Consider the following 25,884-nt stretch of genomic DNA (forward strand, 5'->3'; position numbering starts at 1 on the left):
GTGATGTTACCTTGTAAACTTTCAAAGTCCAAACCACCCTGCACTAGTTCATCATTAACTTTGTTAATTTTCTTCACTGCTTTCCTTCCCCTTCATTTGCAAACATATAGATGGAATGGCACCCTGAAACTCCATTGGTGACTTTTCCTAACTTCCTAAAGTGTTTGGGAAAGATCTGGCTAAAGAGTGCAGACTTTAAGAAACAGTGTCATTGTGTCATTTAATTCATTGTTCAAAGGGATCATTATTCAGCAGCCCTAACTTTGTATTTGTACTGCTTCTTTCCTTAAAATTCAACAGAACCTAGATGCCAGAAATTTCAAAAATTTCCTTCAACATGTAAAACAATTTTCAAATTCAACAGAACCTAGATGCCAGAAATTTCAAAAATTTCCTTCAACATGTAAAACAATTTCAAAAATTTCCTTCAACATGTAAAACAAGACTGTACTTTTGTTTGAAAAAAAAAAGTTAACGGTAAAAATCCTGTGAGTCTTCCTCAGTGGAACACTTTACTAACATAGCCCTAGGAAATTTTTCTAGATGCTGAAAAGATCTGCGTAGGTGCTTAATAAATGTTTTTCAAACAATTCAGAACCTTAATATTAAAATAGGACAAGGCTGCAGGGGCTGAGGACTGCACAGTTTGGAATTGCTTATCTTTTACTGGGGAAAATCTTTTTTTCCTTTTTTATCTTTTGCTTTCTTCTACTAACTCTGAAATTTCAACATAGTGACCATGTATAATGTTCTGGGTTTTCTTTTCTTTTCTTTTCTTTTCTTTTCTTTTTTCTTTTTTTTCTTTCTTTTCTTTTTGAAAAAAAAAAATTTTCACTTAAGGAAGGTTCTTATTTTTTACCTTAGGAAGGGGAATCAAAAAAAGACGGTGGCATTTCAATTATGACAGTGCCCACGTCAGCCTCCACTGAGTGCCAGTGGCTTGGCCCTGCTGGAGGGGGCCTGGGAGCCCAGCCTTACCCCAGGGAGGTGACACTCCAGGGAGGAGACACACACTAACCATTTAGAAGTTTCTAATACTCTTTCTGATGTCAGAGGCTGTGAAGGGTATAGAATGTCATGGGCCAAGAGAGAAAGGAATTCATGCTTGGTCCTCTGCTGTCCTCTCAGGCTGTATGTCAGTGCTTGCAGTACCACTGTGTTAAGACAGAAAGCCTTGGAACATCTGAAGTGGTTGGTCTTCGTTGATATTTGTGGAAACTGAAAAAATAAGCCAAGCCAGGGTTGCAGGAGTGCGCTAAAGATTGGGATAGCCATTCACTCCTAGTTGATGGGTTAGACGCTGTGCAGTACTGGCCTAGCCTTCACACAGGCTCCTTTTGGAGGGCAGAGGGGCGGGCCCTGAAAACGGACTTGCCCTTGCATGTTGATCAAGGAAGTGAGTTGAGCCTCGTTCATCCTGGCAAAACAAAAATTATTTTAAAAATATTTTTTGATTAAATGTCTGAAGATATTTTTAGGAAATCACCCAACTCCAATGGCAGCCAATTCTTTATCTGCACAGCCACAATATCTTTCTTTATGTAGGTGGGGAAGAATCCAAAATGAGGGAGTTTCAGCAGCTGGCATGACATTCCTAAGTAATTCCTTGGCAAAGACAGCAAATGACCATGAGTTTTGACCCAGTGGAACGGGCTGCTCCACAGGCCAGAGTGTCAACCCAAAGTCATTTGTCTTAAGAGCCATTGACTTGTCTCCCCATTTCACAAGGGCAGCAGCTACAAACCATCTCCTTGGGGCTGTCACAGGGCTGAGCACACAAGGGAGCCAGCTTTCTGCCCCAAACCTGGAAGTCCTTTCCCAGTTGAGGCAGTCCCCATGTCTCATTCCAGCAGGAGACTTTAGAACCTTTTTTGTTTGGAGGGAAGAGCATTGATTAAAACAAGAGGCAGAAATAGAAATAGCCTGCTGGCCCTGTTTGGTCGAGAAGTGGGCAGTGCCTGTGCATCATCAAGGTCGCACTTAACACTTTATTTCATTCTCTGCCAGCAGAGTATAAAAACTGCTTTCATTAAGGCTGTGAGACACACTTGCTGAAAGAGGGTGAACGCAAGTAACCTGATAGGATGGCCTGCGTGACCCAATGCACAATGAACTGGAGACTCATACTGCAGGCACCCTGCCCAGAGGCTCAGGGACCTCTGGCTCCTGTGGTCTTCTGAACACAGGTGGTGGGTAATTTGGCACTGCCATTGCCCCTGTGGTCACTCAGGAAACTGGTGGCACTGGAGTATTTTTTCTTCTCCCTGGAGCCCAGCAAACATGCAAACAGTCTGCCCAGTGGGCAAGCTGGATTAAACCTCATTTTGAGCAGAGAACAGGTACCCTTGAGAGTTTTCACTTCCGTCCATATTTATGAGTAAGTTCTAAGGCCTCCGGAGCCAAATCTACCTTGTGTGGGGGTAGCCAGACCACAGTTTGGCTCCACCAGGAGAGAAACCAGGAGGTGCCAGGGCCCCTTTTGGTGACTGCCACATCCTCCCTTCCTACATCACCCTTTCTGGGTGATTACCATTGGATTTTACATCTAATTTACTGCCTTTCAGATCCACTTACAGATATATTAGGAAAAGATTAATGTTTTTAATTTTTAAACACCAGTAGCTACTTTTACAAGGTTTGGCATGCATTTATTTAGAGAATACAGCAGTCAAGAGATATTCCATACTAAGTGATCATCTGAGAAAGGTTTGTGTTCTCTCAAAAAAAGTAAACAAGGTGATAGAGTGTATTAGTTCCTCCTCCATGGTTACTCCTGTTGACTCAGCAGGCACAGAATAGGTCCACTTTTCCCAGGTGCTGCTACCTTATGGCTTATGTTTCTAGTAAAGAGTGTCGCTCTGTGGGCTTGGTTTCCTAGAAGTGCATCAGCTCCCTGCCTCAAAGCTGCAGGGAAGACTGGGGAGTGACCACTGTGCTCCAGAGTGCCGGAAAAGTGTATTTTTCTCTGTTATGTTGGATCTCAGAGCAGGCTCTGAGCAGCGTTCACCCTACCATGAGATAAAAATGTTAGAACATGAAGCTCTTCATCTGTGATGTGCCACCAGAGACCACCACTATAGGTGCCTTAACCTCCATGGGGTTTTATTTCTGGGAGAAAGCTATATCCTGAGAGACACAACAGCTCTCTGCTGAAGAGATTATGGCATCTGTGAGACCTGCACACAGGATAAGCGAACCAGGGATGGGTCTTTCCAGGGTACCCTGCTCATCCCTGTCCTAAACAGGAACAGGGCAGAAGGAAAACCAGCCCCCCATGCCTCCTAACAAGATGCTTCTTCACGGGAGGGCCAAACAGCTGAAAAGATGGCAGGATCTGTCCCCCGTCTACCACATTCTCTTGCTACACCTAAGGCAGTCGTGAAAAGGAGCACTGATGAGTTCTTTCCCAGGAGAGTATTTTCCCTGTCTTCCCTCGACCTAGATCCACAGCACTGGTGAGCAAAGGCAAGGTATATGTTATTGGCACTTAATCACTATATTAATGGGGGTAATGACAGAAAAATGACACATTTTTGGACACCTCAGGGTAGTTTCTGAGCATTTTGAGATGTAGCAACATGGAGGTAGCTTTTTAATCTCTCATCCCTTCTTTGTTTAGTGCTATAGGATTCTTAAAGTGTGTTTGCATGTTTGCATATATGGCCTCATTTTACCCTTGAAACAGCCCATGAGGCAGATGTTATCACCATCATTTTACAAATGGGGAAACTGAGACTCTAGAGATCTCCAGTACAGAAGGCTCACCCAAGGTCTTAGAGCAGGTGAGCTGCAGAGTGCCATGGGGGTGGGCCAGGCAGCTCAGAGCAGGATCCCCTGACTCCCTGACTTGGGTCTCCTGCAAAGTGAGGAGTCCTTGGCATAGAACAGCTGCCATGTCCAGGCAGGTTACAGGAGCATGAATACAGACACCTAAGCTGCTCCCAGGGCCTGTCCTGTGGTGGTCATCCCCACACTTCTCACAAATCTCTGCCTGCTCTGTGGGCAGACTGTGTTTGAAACCAGCACGTGGCCTTATGCAAATGCATGGGTGCATCTACCCCACTCTCAGGATGCTAACCAGTGGCCTCACCGAAACTCCCTTCCCACAGCTAAGCCAGAATTTGTTTCTCTCTTGGCTTCTGCAGTTCATACCAATGATACATTACCATCCCTTAAGCAGAGAGAGCTTCTCTAGGGCGTTCTTAGAGCTCCTTGGCTTACCTAGTTGAGTTGTGCTTGGTAAACACTTGGTGAGTGAAAGAGCAAACATCTCAAAACCTGATTCTGATTAGACTATGCCCAACTTTTGTAGGAAACATAAGTCTATCCCTTCTGTAAGCACAGCCAGAGGTGTGGCTGTGCATGGGAAGAAAGTCTTCTGCTCAACTCTTGTGCTCATAAATCGCCATCGGTCTAAGTGCCATCAGCATTTTGGCCTAAGAGGACATGGTGTCTAGTGTCTAAACATTCTGCACCAGAAATATTACTGCTTTTCTTTCTTTCACATTGTACATTTGGCCTCTATGGACTGGCAGAAGTCCTGCGTGTGGTTGTCACTCCAAAGAACAGCTTGCATGTCAAGGAGCAGCCCTCTTATGAGGAGTGAAAATCAGGGCTTCCAGAAGGGAAGTGGAAGCCCAGGGAGGGTCCTTGTACCCTGGTGTTTGCTCCCATCTGACCCTGCTCAGAGTCGTACCTTCACTCCTACGTGGTGTCTTTACAGAGTGAGCCTGTATTGGTTTGGGGGGCCCAGTTCCTGCTTGCTGCTGAGATGAGCAGTGCGTATAAAGTCATTTCTCAAATAGCTGCAGAGTGCCTATGCTTGATGTTTCCGTTCAGGTTCTTCAGGGAATTGGCCAATCTCTTCAAGACTTGAGCCAGGGAGACTCCATTGCAGGCAGATTGGGAAAACCAAAGATCCCTTACAGGGCCTCTCGCTGTGTCCAACAGACAGGCTCGGCTCATCCCCCAGCACATGCCGTACCCCTTGAGCACACCCCGCCAGGCTCCTGCACCTGTGTCTGCTGCCAGGAGGGCCCCATCTGGCTGCCCCTGGCATACTGAGCCCACCCCACCCCCTCCTCACAGCGCTGCTGGGTCACTGCCATCCAGAACACTCCAACAACAGCAGAGGGCGGAATGGGAAGATGGAGCAGTCCGTGTAAACACATAGCACAGGGAGCCAAACACTTTAATTGTTTTTGGAGGCATAATTTAGTCATCTTACCTAAGCGCCTTTCAATCTCTTGCAATCCAGTACAGAAGACTCAGCACCAAAGAATGAAGGGGAATCCTCTGTTCCCCGTCCCTGCCCTCCCCCTGTGCCTCAGATCCCCTCTGAATGATCACAAAATAAGGCTGGCACTCAACTGCACGTTATTCTCACATAGGTATTCTTTCCCTGACACACACATACACACTCACACACACACTCACACGAAAAGAAAATCAAAACCCACTAAAGCATTATGGGGAAAAAAAGATTTAAGAACATCTTCCTCCCCATCTGGCATTGAGACCAAACTCCCTGCCTTCCCAGCAGGGGCTCACCCCGCTTGTCCCTGGGTCCCACTAAGGATGACAGGCAGCGTCCACCAGTCCCCAAGGTCTCCTCTGGGCGCTAATGTGTCGGGTCAGTCGCTCCGTTTCTGCTTGCTGTCGATGTTGCCGTAGGCAGAGCCTTTGTCGATTTCTGTCACGCCAATCATCCATCGAACTCCCATAGAAGCTGCAGAAATGGTAAGTGCAGGGAGTTAGGTAGAGCCCACGGGGGCTCCAGGGTGATTTTCCGGGGAGAATCCTGAGAGGTCAGCGGTCTGCAGACCTCAAGCATCAGCTGAGATCTCACTCGCCAACTTGGGGCCCATTGCATAATCCTGTCACAGTGATCCTTGAGCACGGGCATCAGACTCCGTGACATTAAAACACAGCAAGGTTGTCCTGCTGGTGGGTTTTAATCCTTCAACCCTTCAAATTTGCTAAGCCATGCTCTACTGTACATAAGGCTTACAGAATGCTTCCCATACTGGCCCCCACGGCAAAGACAAAACACCCTTGAGCAAAGCTTGGAGCCTGGAGAGTTCAAGAGCTCTAATGTCTATTTTGTGCCCAATTCTGCTCTTGGTACAAGTATTAGAGCAGTTGAATGAGAAAAATCTCTGCCTCCTCTGAAAGCCTTTTCTCCAAGTGGGATCGGCCTAAAGAGAGAACAGAAGGGACCCTCATGAGAGCCCAGCTGAGCCCCGAGGAAGCTGAAAATAGGGCCGAGTTCACATAGTGCAGCTGAAGCTGCTCTCTTGAAGAGAGCAGACTGGGTGAGCTCCTTCAGGGCAGAGAGAATGGCACCAAACACAGGGCCTGCACATAGTCTGTTTATAATGCACATTTCAGAATGGATAGATGGGTGATAATCTGAAGTCTCCAAGTCCCGACACACATGTTTAAAAGCATTATTAGCATCGTGCTCTGTGAACTGTCACTCACACACATGGAACTGCCTGACGTGGGGCCCGCGCAGCCCAGCCCCACGAGGCCTGTGTATCTCATGGGTCAGTTACAAATGGCCAGTTCTAAGGAGGACCTGCCCAATATTAGAACCACCATGCAGTGGGGATGATGATACTGCAGAGAGACATTGCTCACAGGCCTGGTAAGGGGAATAAGACACAAACAGAGAAATCCTGGACAGAGTGTAGTGAGGTCTGAGCTGGCAGCTGATGCACTGGTCTATGGGGCAAGGGGAGGGGGCTCAGAGCAGTCAGTTCCTCCAGAGCTCCTGGGGAGAGTGGTCAGCCCTTGTTTTGACACTCTACATATTCATCACCAAGGAGCCCTGTTCTCCCCAGGGCACTGGTCTGTATGTCTGCCTTCCTGCCTCTGAAGACAGACAGGCTTAGTCTGCCTCCCACCCTCTGAGCACCCTGATGACCACAGCTCCTGGACACCTGGCCAGCACAACTCAGCCAGGGTGGGGGTGGGGGTCCTCTGGCCTGTTTGGGGAGTTAAATCATTAGAAATGGGTTTTCTCCTTTACTCTCTTTTTTTTTTCTACACAAAGCAGGTATTATTTTAATTTTCAGCATTAAAATAAACCGTTCACTTTAAAAAGAGACTACAGTAGAGTCTATTCTAGGAACAATGGCCAGTTTGCCTATTGCAAACAGTCTAGAATTGGTTGGCTTGATCCAAAAGAAGGAGATAGGTTTTCTGTGTCATGACATGTGTAGGTGGCCACAATTTATTGTTTTGAGCATTCATTCAGCACCTATATCTTTTGTAGGGATAACTGAGCTATGTCCATTTGAAACAAGCACACAAATCACTGCATGCTTTGACTCCGTGCCATGTCTCCTTGGTCTCAGAAACGCAAGGTACACTCTGCCTGAGTTTTCCAAAGTCTCAAAGGAGGATGCCTTCCTCCTCAGACTCCAGGGGAGCTGGAAGTGAAATGGGGCTGCCTCTCCCAGGGAATCCTACCAAATTTCCCTCTGGCTCCCCTGTTCATAGAGCAAGATACAGATGTTGTGGCATCTGGCCGCCCCACTTCAGATACAGGTGGCAGTGTGCAGGGAACCTTGGTGCAATGACGAAATCACAGTCATTTGAAACTACTGGTCCATGAAGCCAGTATGGATTAATGAAAAACTCCCAAATCTCTCTATTCGATGTCAGCGCATGTGGCAACCAAGTTCAAGAAGCACACGCACTTCCCCAAAGGGTCCTGGACCTGCTTTGAATGGGCAAGAGCCTTTGTCAGATGCTGCTGGGCTCCAGGAAATGCTTTTCCTGGGGAGAAGGAGAAATAATTACAATGAACAGAGCTGTCTGCGGAGCTCCTGCTCTGGGAGGAGTTCCGGTGGCTGCTCCCTCGCCAGGCAGAAAGCAACCGTATGTGAATTCCTCCAGGCCTGGGATTCTGGGTGTATTTGAATGTGAGTCCTGGCGTCTAGTTTTCCCTGTCCATCCTGTGTCTTCTGTTCACAGATGCTGCAGCACCTGGGTTGAATTCACCCCCACTTCTGCCTCCACCTGTCCGCCTGTCAGATGCTCCTCACAGTAGCACGGGTAGGGCAGGCTTTCGCGCTTCTTGCTCTTTACTTACCCACAAAGAAGACAAGGACAAAGCTGGCCAGGGTTAGGGAAGACCCGCTGCTGATCATGTTGATGAGGAACCGGAAGAAAGGGTAGAGCAGTAGGGAGGCCCAGAACAACCAGTTGATGAGCGTCCAGGGCCGCCGGGGAGGTACCATGGGTGTCTCTGGGAAGGTGCCCGTCCTGTAGTACTCCTCCTGGAAGGCATCCTAGGGACAGAGAGGTGGCTCTGAAGTACTTTCCTCATGCATGACACCAAGCTCCTGCAGGCCCTTCCCAAGACTCTGCTTCTGAGGGTAGTTCAGAGCACCTGGGGTCCCTGTGAGCCCAGCAGAACTAGGGGAAAGGAGGGGAAGGGCTGCAGCATCACCCCAACAGGTATCTTGCAGGCACCTGATATGTCTTACCAATACTGAACTTGGCTGTCCCCTTCCCATAGAGGCAGGACCATCACAGCTCTGTCACTAGCCCAGGCATAGGAGCTTGAGCTTTGGTGCCAGGCCAGCCCAGGGTCCATCCTAGTCCTTAGTACTTACCTGCCTCTGGTCAGGCAGCCAGGCTCCTGGTTGGCAAGAAAGGCAGCACTGCCACCCAGAACAGGCCAGTGGAGAATGAACTGAGACAACACACATCTGACCTCAGTGAACGGAACAGACTAGAACCGTGAGCCTCAGGCAGAGCCATGAGCTTGCCCTCTTGCGCCTAACCTATGACTGTCCCAATAGCATAAGGCCAGTGTACCGAAGTTGCACCAGGAGGAGGGGCTGTGGGGCTGCTCACAGGAAGTGAGGCACCTGCGGAGGACACCAGCAAAGGAGGGCTCACTGCCCAGCCCAGGCCAGCCTCCAGCTGCACTGCCCTTAGACCTTCTTCCTTCCTCAGGCTCTAGCAGCTCTGATAAGTGACTGTCGAGACAGCCAAATGGTCAAGAGTCTCCTGTCGGACAAGTAGGAGCAGATTCTCATCTGGTGCCCGACCCGAGACCACAGGCATCCATCCACCCTTTTCCGTGGGCTCCAGAGACCGCACCGGGCCCTCTATCTACCACCCTGTATCTACCCTGTACCTACACGCTTGTGATAGTCTCATTTTTAGACGAGGTACAGTAACGAAATAGAGCAATTACAACAAAATACTGTTATCCAGGTAATGCGAACATGCTGTCCCTCCTGGGGATGGGGTGAGATGAAGTGAGGGGAATGGTCTAGATGCTGTGTGGCTGCTACTGACCTGGCGGTGCGTCAGAAGGCTCCTGCTTCTGGACCGCCACTGGCCATGGCTGAGACCGCGGATAAAGGAGACTGCCTGTCCCCAATGTGTGTGTGTATCACTGAGGAGCCTGCAGGGGGTCTTGGGCACAGGAAGCACCAGGGAGCCCCCAGGGAGTGAGTGATGCTGCGGGGCCAGGAGACCCCCCCACACACACAGCAGGTGCCGGGTGGTGGGCTGGGTGACAGGCTATGAGGACAGAGAGACTGGCACCAGGACACCGACACCATCCCCCAGGAACCATATGGGCATCAGGGCTGGCAACTGGCAGACATGGGGTGGGGGGGGCAGGTTTACCCATTTCTAAATATCAGCAACAAATTAGAATATTCTGAAAACATTCCGGGGCTGACAGTGTGTCTCTAGGTCCCTGTCTGAGGCTGGTAATGTCTCAGTTGTCTAAGGAGCCAAGTTTCCTGGAAAACGAGCTTCCATGTATCCATAACTTCCAGTTTAGGTGCTGAAATTCTCCTTTTAACAGCCTGAGAGAGAAATCTCTAAAATAGACCACACTTCTCTGTTTTCCCCAATCAGGATGGACTGAGTGATACGCTTTTTTGATCACTTAGGGTCACTTTTTTTTTAAGATTTCATTTAACCCCTTGAGGGAGAGAGAGCATGAGCAAGGGGAGGAGGAGAAGCAGGCTCTCCACTGAGCAGGGAGCCCGACTCGGGACTCGATTCCAGAACCCCGGGATCATGACCTGAGCTGAAGGCAGATGCTCCACCGACTGAGCCCCGCAGGCACCCCACTTAGGGTCATTATTAAGATGAGTCCACAAACAGGCCATTCTGGAAGGAGAGCCTTGGACCCCTTCTCCGGAGCCCCTTCCCTGGTCCAGATTCTCCTCCTGCGTCTCTGCTCTTGGACAAAATAAGCAATTTCAGGACAATCGATTCATGTGCCGAGTGCTCCCACCCTCCAGGGAGACAGAGCCTGCAGCAACCTCTGGGGAGGGGGGACAGTGACCTGTCTGATGGCCAGCAAGAGGGCCCCTAAGTCTGCCAAGTCCTCCCATATTACCTCCCTGCCATTGGGTGATTTTCCCCATCCCAGGTGGGGGCCACCAGAGCCCAATAACTGGGCAAGGGGGTTGCTACAAACTGAATGTTTGTGCCCCACCTCCCACCCCCCCACGGAATCTCCACCTGGAAGCCTAATCCCAGTGTGGTGGTCTTAGGAGGTGGGGCCTTGTGGAGGATGGAGCCCTCATGCTTGGGAGAGTAGTACCCTTATCACAGGGATCCTAGAGAGCCTCCGTGCCCATCCACTACGTGAGACATGGCAGCCCCAGGGGGACCGTGGCCAGAATCCAGCCGCACTGGCCCTGCTCTCAGGCTCCTGGTCACTTGGCCTCCTGAGCTGTGAGAGGGACATGCCTGCTGGTTATAAGCCACCTGCTCCCTGGCACTTTGCTACAGAAGCCTGATTGGACTGAGACAGAAGGGGATACTTTAGTGCCTTAAAACAAACAAACAAAAAAAAACAAAAACAAAAACAAAAAACAACAACAACAAAAAACAGCTTTATTGGGTGTCATTTATAAACCATAAAACTCCCCCATTTTAAAAATGGGCAGTTTTTTTTTTTTTTTTTAATTCTTTGCCTTAATAGTCTTGTTAGTCCTTGTCTATTGCAAAGTTTCTGCAGGGAACTGATGCTGCTTTATCGTCTTGTGCCAGAAAGACACTCGCTAAGCCAAAAGCTATTTGTACTTCTAGCAAGAGGAAAAAGCACTCCCTTTTCTAAGGAACTAATTCTCTCCAGAGTTTTCTTTTTCTCTGTTTTGTTTAGAAGACTCAGTCTCTCCCCACAGCCCCTCACTGCACCCCCCCCCCTTTGCCTCCATGACATAGCTGCTGCAGTAACCCTTGCTGGGCTCCAAAGTGACATCGCTGTGGCTCTGTGACCCTGCAGGGTAGGACACAGGAGCACCTGGCTGGGGCCACATGTCAGCTCCAGCATCAGAATGGTCGTGGCCTCTCTTGGTTGTGCTACCTCTTGTAATCAAGTCCACCCCACAGGGAAACAGCCTTGGTTAATGATGCTTCCATTTTTTTGTTTCTGGGTGTTAGCGTCCCATGGCATAGGATAAGTTGGAATTGGGAAGTGTATTTAGTGAAAGGGGAGTTGGTTTGTTTCCAGAAAGAAATATCACCCCAAAAGTCTAAAGGAGGGGAAGATGCTCCCGACAAAGGGCAAATCCCGTGAGCGCACAACCAAAGCCTCGAGAGGTGGCACCGAAGGCCGGGCTGTCCACAAACAGCTGGACCGGCTGAGTTTTCACAACTTTTGGCTCAGCAAAATAAAATGTCTTGACACGCAGGCAGAACTCAGGCCAGGAGTGTGTTGTTTGCAAAGCACTGTAGCACAGGGCCAAGCCAGAGATCCTGCCATCGCCGGCTTGGAAAACCCTTACTTCTCGGGCATGAAGAGTTTCCCGCGGGCCTCGGCACCGCACACAGAGCAGCCCCCAGTCGTGGCCCCGGGAACCCTACACACCCACGGGACGGCTCGAATGCTGCATCCTGCACCCGCTTTTCAATCTGCACCGTTACTGGCTAATCCCTCATCCCTTTAGCCGACTTCACACTGCAAGCCGGGGAAGGAAGTAATTTCTGTCAGAAGAGAAAAGTTAGAATTTGTTTCAAACTGTATGATGGAGTGGCCACGACAGCTCTGGGGAAAAGTGATTTGGGAGCTGCTATTGTCCCCAAAGAGATCACATGAGGCATGGATGGTTTCTCAAAGCCCATGCCCCACAGCCAGCAGCGGTACCAGATGCTGACACACAATAAACACTGTGCATTTATTTCCTAAATGCTAAATGTGTTCCCCTTAAATGAAGACCTCATTTCAAGACACAATGCCCTTCCTATTTGAGTGTTAAAATGACAGTGGTAGATAGTGGATTTCTCCTTACATCCCTTCTTGAACAGAAGGAAACATCAGCACCTGCCTGCTTGGCTGCCCACCACCCCCTCCCACGTTTTGCAGACACCACTCCGTGAAAGCAAAGCCAGAGAACTGCTGCCCAAAAGTCCCAGCTCAAAGTCAACAGAATTGACTTTCAACACCATAAACCTGACAGATGACCATTAAAACAGAAGCACTTGGGCAAGCTTGGCGGGGCAGCAGGATTTCTAGCACATGAAGCCCCAGACCCAGCCAAAGGACAGGATTCAGTGGTTCCTTCACACCTGTCCACACTGCCCCCTGGAGGCACCACTGACCTCTCCTGCCTACTGCTCAGTGTCCCCTCCAGGGACAAGGCCAGCCTCAAAGGTCTGCTCACAAACACCCTCGGGACAGAGAAAGGACCTGGTCCTCCGCCACCTGGCTGGAAGATGGGCACACGATGTCATTCTCTGGACCTGAGTTTCCTCATCACTAGCATAAGGGCTTTGAACTGGATGATGGTTTCGAGAACCTTTTCCAGACTGAACGCTATCATTTTAATACATATGGAGTTTAGAGAAAAACCTCCGGAGAGACTTCATCCAGAGGACAGGTGCAATTTAGGGGCAGCACTTGAGTGGCTAGGGCATCTGTCATGGGCTCAGGTCATGTTCCACGGGTCCTGGGATTGAGTCTTGCGTGGGGTTCCCTGCTCAGTGAGGAGCCTGCTTCTCCCTCTCTCTCTCTGCCTCTCCTCCTGCTTGTTCTCTCTCTCTCTCTCTCTCTCTCTCTTTCTCTCTCCCTGAAATAAATAAACAAAATCTTTTTAAAAAAGGAGGGGCGCCTGAGTGGCTCAGTGATTGAGCATCTGCCTTCCGCCCAGGGCATGATCCCAGGGTCTTGGGATCAAGTCCCGCATCAGTTTCCCTGCAGGGAGCATGCTTCTCCCTTTGCCTATGTCCCTGCCTCTCTCTGTGTCTCTCATAAATAAGTAAAATCTTTCTAAAAAATAAAATAAATTTTAAAAGAAGAAAAGGTGCCTCTTTGCTGAATGCCCAAGTGGTTCAGCTTATTTGATGGCCATCAGTGTCCTGCCGATGGAAAAAAATCTTCTTTGCTTTGCTGGGTTTCGGGGCCCGCACTGGTTAGATTTGTTTGTGTGGTTCTCTCTACAAAGGGATTCCTTTCTAAGGCCTTTTCTTAGCACATGTTTCTTCTTGCTAACAGTGACCTTTTTTATGCTGCCCAGATGATTAAACCAGAAAACAGCACAAGGAGAATGCTGCCTTGTGCATGAAACTGGAGGAAAGGAACATAGACTGTGTGTGTTTCTGTCAGGCCCATGCCTGCGGCGGCCCAGGAGCTGGTACCTGGGAGCCCTGCTTAAAAGCATCTGCAGTGCGTGTTTGAGCAGAGCCTGATGGCCACGTGTCAGAGGGGGCCTCCTAGAAATCGGAGTCTCTAGGGCCCCCTCCAACCTGCGGGGTGAATCTCTGAGGCCACTCGGTCCCCACTCTGGGACAGGTAGGCCTGAGTTCTGTTTAGAAGAGGAGACCAGATGCCTAACCCTATAGCCTGTTCTGAAAAGACCCCCAGGGCAGCCCCGGTGGCTCAGGGGTTTAGCACCGCCTTCGGCCCAGGGCGTGATCCTAGAGACCTGGGATCGAGTCCCATGTCGGGCTCCCTGCATAGAGCCTGCTTCTCCCTCTGCTTGTGTCTCTGCCTCTCTTTCTCTCACTCTCTCTCGCTCTTTCTCTGTATGTTTCTCATGAATAAATAAATAAAATCTTAAAAAAAAAAAAGGACCCCCAAATGGCAAATTCTGCGAATGGACTTGTAAAGGAAGCATCGCAAAGTCACTTCCTTGGGAACATAAAAGCGACTTCATGCTGAGAGTACCAGGCTCTTGATCCCCCAAACTGAGCATCTTTGGAAGACTCGACTTAATGGGATGGTGGTAATCTGGAAGTCTTTGGGGCCAAAACACATTCTCAAAGGAAGGATTAAAATTCTTATTCACCTGGAGTGGATGGCCCATAAAGTTCTGTGCGATTATCTTCTCTACGGGGATGAGGAGGAACAGAGGGCACGTGCCCCCAGTCTCTATTTAGGGAACCTGGCAACAGGTTCAATGAACTTTCCTACTTAACGTACTGGATTCTAGGTCACAGGCTGGTTATGTATGCTGAAGCAGAAATAAGTCTTCATGGGCGGTGAGACTGGGTCATACCAATGCCTTCACTGGGTGGAAGCCAACCTTCTCTCCTTTATGAGATCAAGCAGTTAGGGCAGGAATGATCTGATGCCCTCTGCCCCTAGCCTGTGTCTTGGAGGAGAGAAGCCAATGAAAAAGGCCCTGTTCAGAGGAAGGAAAGGAGGTGTATGTGGGGGAGGTGTATGTGGCAGGCGGAGGGGCGTGGGCGCAGCTCAGGAGCTGGGACACAGGCCAGATGTGGGGGGAATCCTACAAGGTGCCATCTTGCTCTTGCTTGTGGTGTTGAGGCCACACAGGCAGCCACAGTGTGGGGCCAGAAGCATCGTGATCAAACACGTTGCTGAAAGAACACTCCACCCCCATCTCCCCTGAAAGAACCAGAAGCAGCAAAGTAGACACAGCCCTTTGGGAGCCGTCACTCCCTGCCCACTGCACCCATCATGCTTCCTGTGAAGCCCCCTTAGAACATATTTTGCTACATTCTCTTCCCATTGCCAAGGAGAGTCAGCCCTGGGGTGGTCACTAACTGAGGCCTGGGGTCGCACACGGATGGAGATAAGCTTGTCACCACAATCAACTCCCAAGAGGCTCCCATGGTGCACCCAGAGCTACTCCTGGAAACCGGTCCTTGGGTCTTGCAGGACCAAGTGTTGCACTGACCTTCTCCTGATAGAGCTTGTGGAGCCAAGCTGAACACTCGTCCTCATCTTCTGGGACTTCTTCTAGAGGGATCCGCCTGCAAAGCAGAGAGCAGCTAGCAGGGAGGGGGCCAGCGCCACATGCCCCAACCGTGCTTTCAAAGTAACAATGCTTGACATCTCTGGATTTCGTCCAGGGAGTCTAGGTCATGTGGATGTGCAAAGGGCAGCTCAACTGACAGGGATATTCACAGTCATAGTGGGGAGACCCCGGCCCAGATACTGTCCTGGTCCCCAAAGGAATGACCTATGGCAGGTTCAGTGACTCTGACACAGGCACCATCAGCAGGAGATGCCTGCCTCTCTGTCCTCCCTCCCTACCTCATGGAACCGGGTGTTGGCCTCTTCAAGAGAGAGCAGTCTTGACCCATTTTCCAACTGTTATAATCCAATATACACAGAATCTACATACAGGTAATACTATACTAGTGCTTCTCTCGCCCGGGTAATGACTTAACACAATGGGGTAGTGTCTCCCATCCAGTGACTCCTCTGGCCTCTTGGCCCATGTGGAGGCAGACCTGCTGCAAAGGTTTCGACAAATAGAAGGATGTGTATTCTGGGGAACATGGAGAAAGCAGGGGACCTTGGCCAGGCCCCATGGCTCTTTGCTCACCAGAGGTGGGGGAAGTTCCAGGGTGGCCCTGGGACTGGTGCAGGCACGTGCTGGAGGCTCAGCCCCTTGCACACAGCCTCCCTGAGCAGGCAGGAAGCCACTGGGCCACACCTTCTATTATTCTATTGTGTATCTAGTTCTGTTTGTTCTCAGGTTGCTGGGTTTTGTGACTTTGGGGCATATTTATTCGTATCCGGTTTTGTGCACGTGAAATTCTGCATCCCCCATGACTGCCACAGTGGCTTCACTCCCCTCTCTGGCTTAGGACTAGCTCAGTAACAAGGTACATTTTTAGAGCTTATCCGTCACACCATAGCCTGTTAAGAGAATGTGGGATTTCGTCTTCTAACAGAGGCGGCATTGTACAGGGTAAGTTTTCACACGATGGAAAAATTACCCTGTAAACTCCTACACTCGCTCCCACGAATACCCGACTCCTTCACGCATCCTGGCTTCCTCGGGTTTGGAAACCAGAGCTCCACGTGTGTTTCTTGAAAAAGGTTAGAAAGCCTGCATACTATTTATTTGTAGAGGAGGAATTGAGGCAGTTTTGCTCTTTTCAATAACTTGACAGCCCTGCCCTTCCTGTCTTAATGCTTCGTATTGAGGTAAAACCCGAGACAGCCTGTCCCATTTAGAAGGTGCACCTGCACCGGGAGGAGAAGTGTGTGTGTGTTTGGGGGAGGGGGCTGGAGACACTGTCATGTACCTGCCTTGGAGGGCCCACCTGGTATGGTTTCAGCTCTTAACGCCCTCATTCCTCCACACGCTCCAGAAAGTTGCTGTTATCCGAGAGGCGACCCTAGTGGAGGTCCAATAATCTTGCACAGCTTGAGGTGTCCCCAAATACCTGGAGCCCAGCTGGCCACTCAGCAGAGCCCCTGCCAGGTGTCTATAGGGCCCAGGGGACGAAGCCTCCTTTACCTCTGGGAGAAGGCCTCCCTCGGGAAGGTTGGTGGTCCTGGCTTCATAAGCCTTAAACTGTGTAAGCAGGTAGACTGCTAACTGTGGCAGGAGCAAACAATAAATAGGATGCTTCTTTCTACTTATTAGGGGGGAGACAGAGTCATTTCCACCGAGAAAGCTGGTTAATTCAGGCTGTCAGGCCACCATAACATCTCTCCTGGAAGGTCTGAGCTTTTCTTGCTCAGATCAGCCACTGAATTTACATCGTGTGTTAGACTTTGGCATCTGTGAGGTCTTTTCAAAAGTCATCAAAATGTTGTAGAACACTTAGCTAGTTCTCCAACAGCGGGCATGTCAGATCATCTGGGTTAGCCTTCTGGGAAGACATCCTAGTGCATAAGAACCCAGAGCCATCACTTACCCCTGTCACACTGGCTTCTATGTGTGAGTCCCTGCTGTATTTTGCTGTCTATGGCATCTTTCCATTTTTTTTCCCATTCATCTTGATGGCATTACAGAAGACCAGGGTGCAAGGTGATAAACGGGCCAAGAGAACTGCTTTGCCTAATATCTTGTGACATGTTTTCAATAAAATCGTTATAGCTTGGAATGTAACACATAAGTAAGATACTGCTAAAATGTTCTCCATTTGTTTCTAGACCTCCTTACAAATTATATGTGTTCTTCTCTGTGTGTATCTGTATGTAGCAGACACGTCCTCCAAGAAAAGGGGTCAGTAAAGTAATCTCTTCACACTCAGTCTCAAAATGACTCTAAAATACTCTTTTCCATCTGCCCAACCTGACTCTGTGATGAGTATGAATTGTTCAGAGAGAATCAAAGCAGCTGAGAAGAAAGGAACCTTCTCCTGATCATCGACATTCGCGCTGTGTGTCTCAAGCTCCTAATATACAGACGATGAAGTTCGTTTCATTACAGGTTGCAGACAAGAAAATAGTAAAGACTGCCCTGGCATAAATGCCTTTAAGCCATTTTTGATCTATTTACTTTGATGGGCACACTCTCTTTTGGAAAGGAAATGATACCAACTTACCTGACATATAAATCTGCGTGATATTTCTTCCCATTTAGGACTCCCAACAGTGTTGGATTTTCATTATTTCTGAAATTGAGTGTACAGTCATATACAGCTGAAACTATAAAAAAAATAAAACAAATACAAAGCAGTATATAGCATGTGAACCCAATTTTGTTTTGTAGATACACACATTGGAAAACAATAATGAAATTTGCTGGCTGGTTATCTCGGGAGGGTGGGGTTACTTCATGCTTTTCTATATTGTCCAAATACCCTACCTGGAACATACATCACCTTTTGTAATTAGAAAAGCATTCTATGACTTAGTAACCGAGACAGAGTTATCACTGCGGTCAGGACAGCTTAAAGCAATACTGCAGTGTCCCATCGAGAAGTACTAAAATGAGTACCACTGTTTAGAAGACATCAGTAATAAGATCAGCCCGCCTAAATCCTAAGGATGTGTCTACATTTATGGCAGTATAACCATTTTACGAGCGTTTCTCCCCCTAGAAAATAAGATAGCTCCCAAACTAGAATAAGGTGCTGGAGACATCTTAGGGAATTGAACTAGAGTCAGTTGAAACATGGCTGAGGAGCAAAGAAGAATGTGTGATGTTAATGCATCTACCGAGCGGTGAGTTAACCTGTCAGCATGCTGCGTATGTATGTCAGCACCCACAGCTGCAGCCCCAGGGCCTGGCCCGGGTCCCACACCTGCTCAGTGGGTGGAGGTGGGGAGGGGTGCAGAGGGTGTCAACGGACAGTGGGTGAACAGGAATCCAGAGTGCGGACAGGTGCCATTCCTGCCGTGTCTGGATGATGGGACTTGGCAGGAGAAAGAACACGAGTTTTGAAGTCAGCCTGGTGACTGTGGGGCCTTCTTGGGGACATGCCACTCAGCCCCCCTAAACCTCGTTCCCCTGGAGAGGGGACCCACGAAGCCTTCCTCACATGCTGGCTCAGCTGGCCAGTCTGCACCTCCCGCAGGGCCTGGCACGCTGGGACAGGAGATGGTGAGCCTGCTACTTCACTGAGAGCTTGCCTATGGGCAATACTACTAATCAAGTGGGTGGGAGGATGACAGGAGGGTCATCTTGGTCTGGTAGGGAATATGAAGAACCAAGATTCAAAAATCAGTCAGAAAACCTCTGTGCATTTCCTTCTACCTGCTGCTGGACGGCCCTATGGGGTCTGCAGGAGGCCCTCCGGCAGCTCCTGGGTCTTGGCTGAGAGAGGGTCTCTCCCGCTGGCTCGCAGGAGTGCCTGGGGGTAGCTCCCAACTCCCAGCCACCTAGACCACTGCCCCTTTCTGTCCTGGGACTGGAGGCTGGCTGTCCTCCCCGGTGGGAGCAGGTATCACTCTCCATGGCAGAGTGAGGCTGGCGGAGAGAGTCAAAGGCCTTCAGGCTGGAGGGGTGTGGCTGTGGGGGGGGGGTCATAGGGTCCGAGAGCAAGAAGGGGTCACGGAGCTCCTGTGCTTTAGTGGGTTTCCAACCTTCTTCAGACTGGCTTTTACACAGGAGCAGGGTTACTTTGGTTAATCAAGGAATGGGAGGCAGCCACGGGGGTTCCTCAGAGGGCAGCCTAAACACTAATGATTTGCACAATTCCCTCCTCTTCCATAGGAGCAACCCCCAAGAGAAGGGTCTTGAAGTGATAAAAGGGCCCAGCATACATCCATCTGCCTGCAAAGGCCTTGAGACCGGGGGGAGCCCCGACAGCCCCTGCCACCAGACAGCCTGGGTGTGAGCCCCCACCTCTGTGAGCTAGTGGAGCCACTTAGAATGAATTCCTTAGATTCTCTCCAAGCCCCAACCTCCTCATCCGTAAGCTGGAAGTAAAAAAAAAAAATGTATCCTTGACTGGCAAGCACGCTCTGGCCATGCCGTGTGTAACGAGCTGGCACTGGGGGCAAATGAGAAGTGCCCTGTGCGTACTGGCACTTATCCCTGGGGAGGGGGGCACAGCCTGCCTGGCCGGTTCAGCCTGGCTCTCTCTCAGGGCCGGAACCCTTCTGGAAAGGGGGGCACCCCCACCAGGGGGTGAAGGTGAGGCGAGCAGGCTCAGCGGGCGGCTCCCAGCAACCTCCAACATTAGGTGCCAGGCCCAGGCTGAGTCCTCTGCAGATGTCCTCATTTAACCCTCCCTACCCCCGTGGAAGCTCTGCGAGGTGGCGCGCCCCGGGTCACAGGCCCGCGAAGGGAGCAGCCCGCGCTCAGGTCAGTCCCCGCTGCTCTGACCCTGCTGTGCTGTGAGGGATGCTAGATGCGGTCTGGGGGGGTCTGGGGGAGGAAGGAGGGACGGGCGACAGGTGGGCGACCTCCATCTCGTGCTGGGGTCAGGAGGGACAGGGGCCGCAGCGAGCTCGGGGACAGGCAGGTTCTAGCCTTGGGGGTGAGTCTCGAGGGCAACAGCTCTGCAGACGGACAGCTGGTGCCCCTCGGTGGTGTGGCTCCCATGGGAGGCCGAGGACTAGCGGGGTGATGCCTGGGCAGGAGGTGACCTGGGTCAGCCTGCGGGCGGTGGGGACGGGGGGTGGGAAACGGGTGTGGGGCATAGAAGGCGGGGCTGGGCTCGGCACACCTGCTGCAGCACCTGCGGCCTGGGCCCCCCCTTGGGCGTGCTCCCCCCGCACCTGCGGCCTGGGCTCCCCCTGCGGGCCTGCTACCCGGCGGGCTCACTTAGGGCCCTGCGGCCCAGGGGAGGCCCTGGCGGGTTTACACGTGGCCTGGGGGGCCAGCAGTGCCGCAGGAAACCCCCTCGCCCGCCCCTCAGATCCTTCGGCTCACAAGAGAGAGAGAAGACGTGTCCTGGGGGCCCCGAAGAAAGATAATCGCGTGCGGACAGAAGCTGTCTGACCTGCTGCCCGCCTCCCGCCAGGGCGGTGCCTGGCCGCTGGGGGACGTGGGGACATTGGTGTGACCTCGCTGCTGCCTCCTGCTCCGCCCCTCCCCGCCCACCGGAGCCCAGGGCCAGCCTCCTCCCAGCCTCCTTCAGGCCTCCACCTGGCCTCCTCTGGCCGGACGAGGAAAGCGGGCCTTTGGGAGGAGGGAGGCCTGCCTGGGGGGAAGGAGAGGCAAAGCCCGGGCTTCTGGACCGAAGGGCCGAGGATTAAGGCAGACAGAGTCCCTGACAAGAGACTTCATAAATGCAGCTGCTTTCCTGTTCTCACCCACCGAATGCAGGGCTCCTGACTCGGTCAGCTGGCACGGACGGCAAGGCCACAGGGTTCATCAGCTGCAGGCAGCTGGTGCCAACACATGGGCAAGAAGTGCCAAGCAAAGCAGAATGACCACAAGACCCTGGGCTGACGATTGTGGGCTCAGGCTGAACCCAGGAGAGGCCCCAGGTGGGAACCCAGGGATGCCTCAAGGTCAGCACAGCCTTGCTGTCCCGGGGCTGAGCAGCAGAGGGCAGTGTTTGCTCAGCCTGCGCGTGTGGGGAGAGTGTGTGTGTGTGTGTTTGTGTGTGTGTGTGTGAGAGAGAGAGAGAGAGAGAGAGAGAGAGAGCGCGCGAGCGCTGGCGGGCAGCGGCCTGGATCCTAGCTAACCAGCCTTTGTCCCCCGCTTGCCCCCCTGGCTACCGGCCACCAGCCTCGGTCAGCTGGGAAGCGCTGCCAGGGGAGAGCTATTCAGACCGGGGAGCCGGTGGGTCTCCTTGCTGCAGGGGGCAGGGGTACAGAGATCTTCCTTACCTACATTTCTCAAACTCCTCACGGTGATGGCGAAGCCTTTGGTGCGCGGCAGCAGGTGGTACTTGAGGCTGGGCAGCCCCTTGGCTTGGGCCACCTGCATGCTGATCTGGTGCTTCTTCTCCGTGAACCGAGTGCCCTCACAGTGAATCAGGAACTGGAAGGAACGGGGCAGCTGTCACGCACATGGCCCTTGGTCCCACTCCTTGAGTCGCATGCTGTCCGCCACCATACACCACGCTCACATAGGGCCCCAAGGAGCCCTGCTGGCCAGAGCAGGGATGGCCTGGCAGCTACACCTGCCCATGGCCTCAGAGCGGGGCCCAGAGGCTGGCCTTCCTCTCCGTGTCTACAGGGGCCTTGGAGACAAGTTTACCATCTAAGGATAGTAGAGGAGTGAGCGTCTGTGTGGCTCTGTATGTCTGTGTGTGAGTACGTGCATGTGAATGTGCCAAGAGCATCCCAAGTATGTATGTGAACATGAGAAGAGCATCTGAATGTGTGACAATAGACTGCATGTGTGTGTGACAAGAGCATCCTGAGTGTGTCTGTGACACAGTCATCCTGTGTGTGACAAGAGCACCCAGAGTGAGCGTGAGTGTGACAAGAGTGTTCTGAAGATTTATTTCTGGACCAGTCAGCTCAAAGGAAAGGATAGGGTAGCATGTGACAGCAGGGCAGGTTGGCAGGGCAGGTTGGCAGGCCAGGCATGAGGCGTGCCAGGCTGCTCACGTGGGCGTGCACCAGGGCTGGGGAAGTGCAGGTGGGGGCGTGGCTGCGCAGGGTCTCACGTACGAAATACTTCTCAGGGTAATCCCGGAGGTGCAGCAAGCTCTTCGAGACGGTCTTGCGGTCTTGTTCCCACTTGCGCGTGCAGAAGACCATCTCGGTGAAGTACCACATCCAGCCGATGATGGGGACGTAGGCCAGCTCCTTCTTGGCCAGGACTTTGGAGCCCTGAAACAGAGGAGGGGGGCCCAGGGCGTCTGTGAAAAGGGTTTACTGGCCCTTTCTTACGGCTGTTGGAGATGTTACTAGAAAAAGAACAGATATGCTCTCCAAAGGCCTAAGGGGATGGTTCCAGAGCTCAGGGAAGCAAGAAGCCACTGACCCCAGGAGCCTCCAAAACCGGTCAACCGGAGGCCGAGGTTGTGCTAAGTCCGTGGGGCGAGGAGGAGGGGGGAGGCCCTCAGTGGGGGCGGGCAGGCATCTGGGCACGTGGGGACTGGGGGGCACATTTCAGCATCTCTGGGATGCCCGTGTCATTTTCCAAGCCGGTCACTCAGTTGTGACACCAAACTTTGTCCGTAGATCTCACTCAATCCTCGGCCACGCTTGGCTCTGCCAGTAGGGCAGACATAGTTCTCCTTCCCCAGCCTAGGAAATGGGGTCTGGAGGGTTCTCTGACTCGGAGGGTGGCAAAGTGGGGCCCACCGACAGGCCAGCCCCCAGGGCTGCTCCATGCAGGCCCCAAACCGCTGTGCCAGGCCGCCTGGCCTGCACCTGCCTGGAGAGGACCAGGGACCCAGGGCACTGCAAGGGGCAGGAGAGACACAAAACCTGCTTTTCATCTAGTGAGTTGGCCTCTCTCTTTTCCACCCTAATTTCGGAATTGGCCAAGGTACTTGTTGAGATAGCTGTCATTGATCGGCGGCATGGGTGATAGGGCCAGTGACCTGGACAGGCAGGCAGCCTCTGCAGGGCTCTTGGCAACAACTGTCTCGTTATGCCCTGAACCTAGGAGGCGTATCACGTCGCCAACAACCACGCAGCTGTAGCTGGGGGAAGAGCAGGGCCGCAGCACCTTACCCACCTGTGTAGACATGAACAGCCGCTTACTCCCTTTATGTTAAAAACAACACACTAAGGAGGGCACTTGATGGGATGAGCACTAAGTGTTATGCTATATGTTGGCAAACTGAAATTTAGATTAAAAGAAACAAACAAACAAACAAACAAAACACCAAAAGCCAAACAACAACAATAATAATCTTCCCCCACGGTGGGAAAGACAAAGCACAGACACCTTTCGGGCTTAAGTGTCTCCATGTCCATGGGTTTTGTTTTTGTTATTCCCACAGACCCAACAAGCAATTCTCTTGAAGAAGAGAACCAAGCCATAAAAGCTGGGCCTGCTCCCCGGGGACCTACAGGCCAGTCCCCGTGGGTCCAAGAACTCGCTGTCCCTGGAGGGGAGGGCTTCGTGCAGGCCAGGCACAGGTTATGCATTTATAGAAATTCTCTTCAATTTGAAATCAAAAGGAATACCCCCACTTTATAGATGATCAAACTGAAGCACAGAGATATTAAGTAACTTCCTCAAAATCACCAGCTAATAGCTGGGGAAGCTGAGACTTTTGGCCAGGTTGCCTACTGCAGGACAAAGTCCATGATGAACGTGAATGCCCACTGAGGCACGGGGCCAGACACCGAGGGCTGCCTACCCAACAGCCATTGTCCCCTCCTCTTTCATTTACAGCCTCCACTCTTTTTCAAAGGCAACATGCTCAGGCCCTGGGGGGTAACCATGAGTGACGTCACCCCAGCCTGGTGTCTCCTGGACCCCCTTCACTTAGTGCAGGCATCTGACCCAGTTCTGCTCAGTGGCTCAGAGGTCTGCAATGGTGCATATGCATTCTGGGGCTTCTGGGAAATTCTGCTCCATGACAAGGAGAGAGATGGCCAGGAGGCCCAGCTACTTTTTCTGCCGTGAACATGGCTGCTGAGTGTGCCACGGCTTTGACATCACGTTGTGACCCTGAGACAATAACCTAGAACTGCTGAGGCCATTGGAGCCTCTGAGCCAACCCAGGAGACGTCTGGCTACAGACTTGCTATCATCTGAGGTAGCAGAATGCCTTCAAGGCCAAAGCCCCAGGATCAAAGTTTCTGTACATCTTGAGCGGACGAGAGCCTGTGACAGAGGGTCAGTCACGTTATGGGTAAAAATCTTTCCTAGAATCAGCTTTTTTCTTTTCAACATGGGGTTACTTTAAATCCTAAAAGCATGAACTAATTATCCTGACTCGTGCTTGCTCATGCTATCAATGAGAAGGAAGTGCCTGTCACTCAGAACACAAAACCAAATTGCCTTGGGAATCACCACTCTGCCCAGAGGAGCCATTTAAAAGCCATTCAGCGTGTGTCCACTGCCAGGTTTCAGGTCGTGAGAGGCCCTGTCTGCCTTCCCTCAGCCTCCACCTCGTCAGCAGGGATGTTCTCATGCTCTCTGCATCCGCACTTCAGTTAACTCGCTACTCATGGCCTGAGAGATGAAAACAAGATAGAAAATCCTCACCAATGAACTAAACTTATCTTCTCAGTAGGTTAGGACTATTGACAAAAACTAAATGTTCCTGAACTCATTCCAAAAATACTTTGTGGCAACACAGAGGGATTCTGAAAGATGATCTATTCTGTAACCAAGAAGAGGATCGTATACTGTAAGGTAGCAACCTGTTGGATCTAGGAAGGTGAGTGGCCCCATGCGGTCAATCCTGTATGTCTGGTGGGGAAAGTACTCTCTGGGGTATTTCCTTAATAGCTCTATCCCACCAGACCCACTAAGTGGGTCTTAGTGGTTGACCTTTGATAACCTGCTGCTAAGAGGAAACGGAACTTTGTGTAGACCAAAGAGGTAAGCTCGAGAGTCTACATGTCCATCACTGTCCTACTGTGTTAGAGTGCTGCAAATCACCTAATGCCCCATGGTAGAGAGCTCAATGAATTATGGTATATACGACAGACCTTACGTACAGTGCATAATGTGATACTACAGAGCCGTGACTGTAGCCTGTGGGCCAAAGCAGCTCCACCACCTGTTTTTATAAATAAAGTTTTATTGGAACACAGCCACTCTCTTTCAGTTATACATTGCCTATGGCTGCTTTCATGCTGCACCAGCTGAGCTGAATAGTTGTGATGGAGGTGATATGGTCCACAAAGCCTAAAATATTCACTATCTCACCAGTTATAAAGTTTGTCACCCTTTGATTTAGAGCCACTAAAATTTGTTTCCTACAAATGTTTAATAGCTGGGGAAATGCTTATTATGTAATACTAAATTTTTAAATGGTCTGGAACCAAAGTTGAGTCTACAGGCTAATTATGACTACATGGAAAAAGTAAAACAGCTGAGTGGTTGAATCAGAAGTGATTTTTTATTTTATTTTATTTTATTAGATTTTCCTGTATTTTATCAACAAAATATTTTGCAGTGTTCCTCTAACAATGCCCCTTTTAAGAAGTAGTTGACATCAGCACATTTCAACCATTTGCTTCTGGAACATAAGTAAGACTGGATCAAAACAGCCTATTTGGTGATGACGATCAAAAGGAACAGAGGAGATATCTGTTTTTATGTTGAATTATTATATCTTTCAACTTTAAAGTTCTGGATGTTATCATTAGGCCTAGCCCTTGATGTTAACTGTGTTTATTTGATATAAGAAATGTTT

The 25,884-nt window shown here is 50.8% G+C and overlaps 1 protein-coding gene across 3 annotated transcripts in view; it reads right to left on the minus strand.

Moving 5' to 3' along the window:
* Positions 1-5,173: 5,173 nt before the first annotated feature.
* The window catches only part of AGPAT4 (1-acylglycerol-3-phosphate O-acyltransferase 4), a 127,892-nt gene continuing 107,181 nt past the window's right edge, over positions 5,174-25,884 (minus strand). For all 3 annotated transcript variants that reach the window (XM_025422692.3, XM_025422694.3, XM_049114206.1), the window contains 6 exons: positions 22,223-22,384; positions 21,431-21,584; positions 17,749-17,851; positions 15,135-15,210; positions 8,102-8,300; positions 5,174-5,728 (listed from right to left, as the gene is read on the minus strand). In XM_025422692.3, the coding sequence (XP_025278477.1) occupies positions 5,634-5,728; positions 8,102-8,300; positions 15,135-15,210; positions 17,749-17,851; positions 21,431-21,584; positions 22,223-22,384 (789 nt within the window). In that variant the 3' untranslated portion in view covers positions 5,174-5,633. The remainder of the gene's footprint in view (positions 5,729-8,101; positions 8,301-15,134; positions 15,211-17,748; positions 17,852-21,430; positions 21,585-22,222; positions 22,385-25,884) is intronic.

This window comes from Canis lupus, chromosome 1, assembly GCF_003254725.2.
Source record: "Canis lupus dingo isolate Sandy chromosome 1, ASM325472v2, whole genome shotgun sequence".
NCBI lineage: Eukaryota > Metazoa > Chordata > Mammalia > Carnivora > Canidae > Canis > Canis lupus.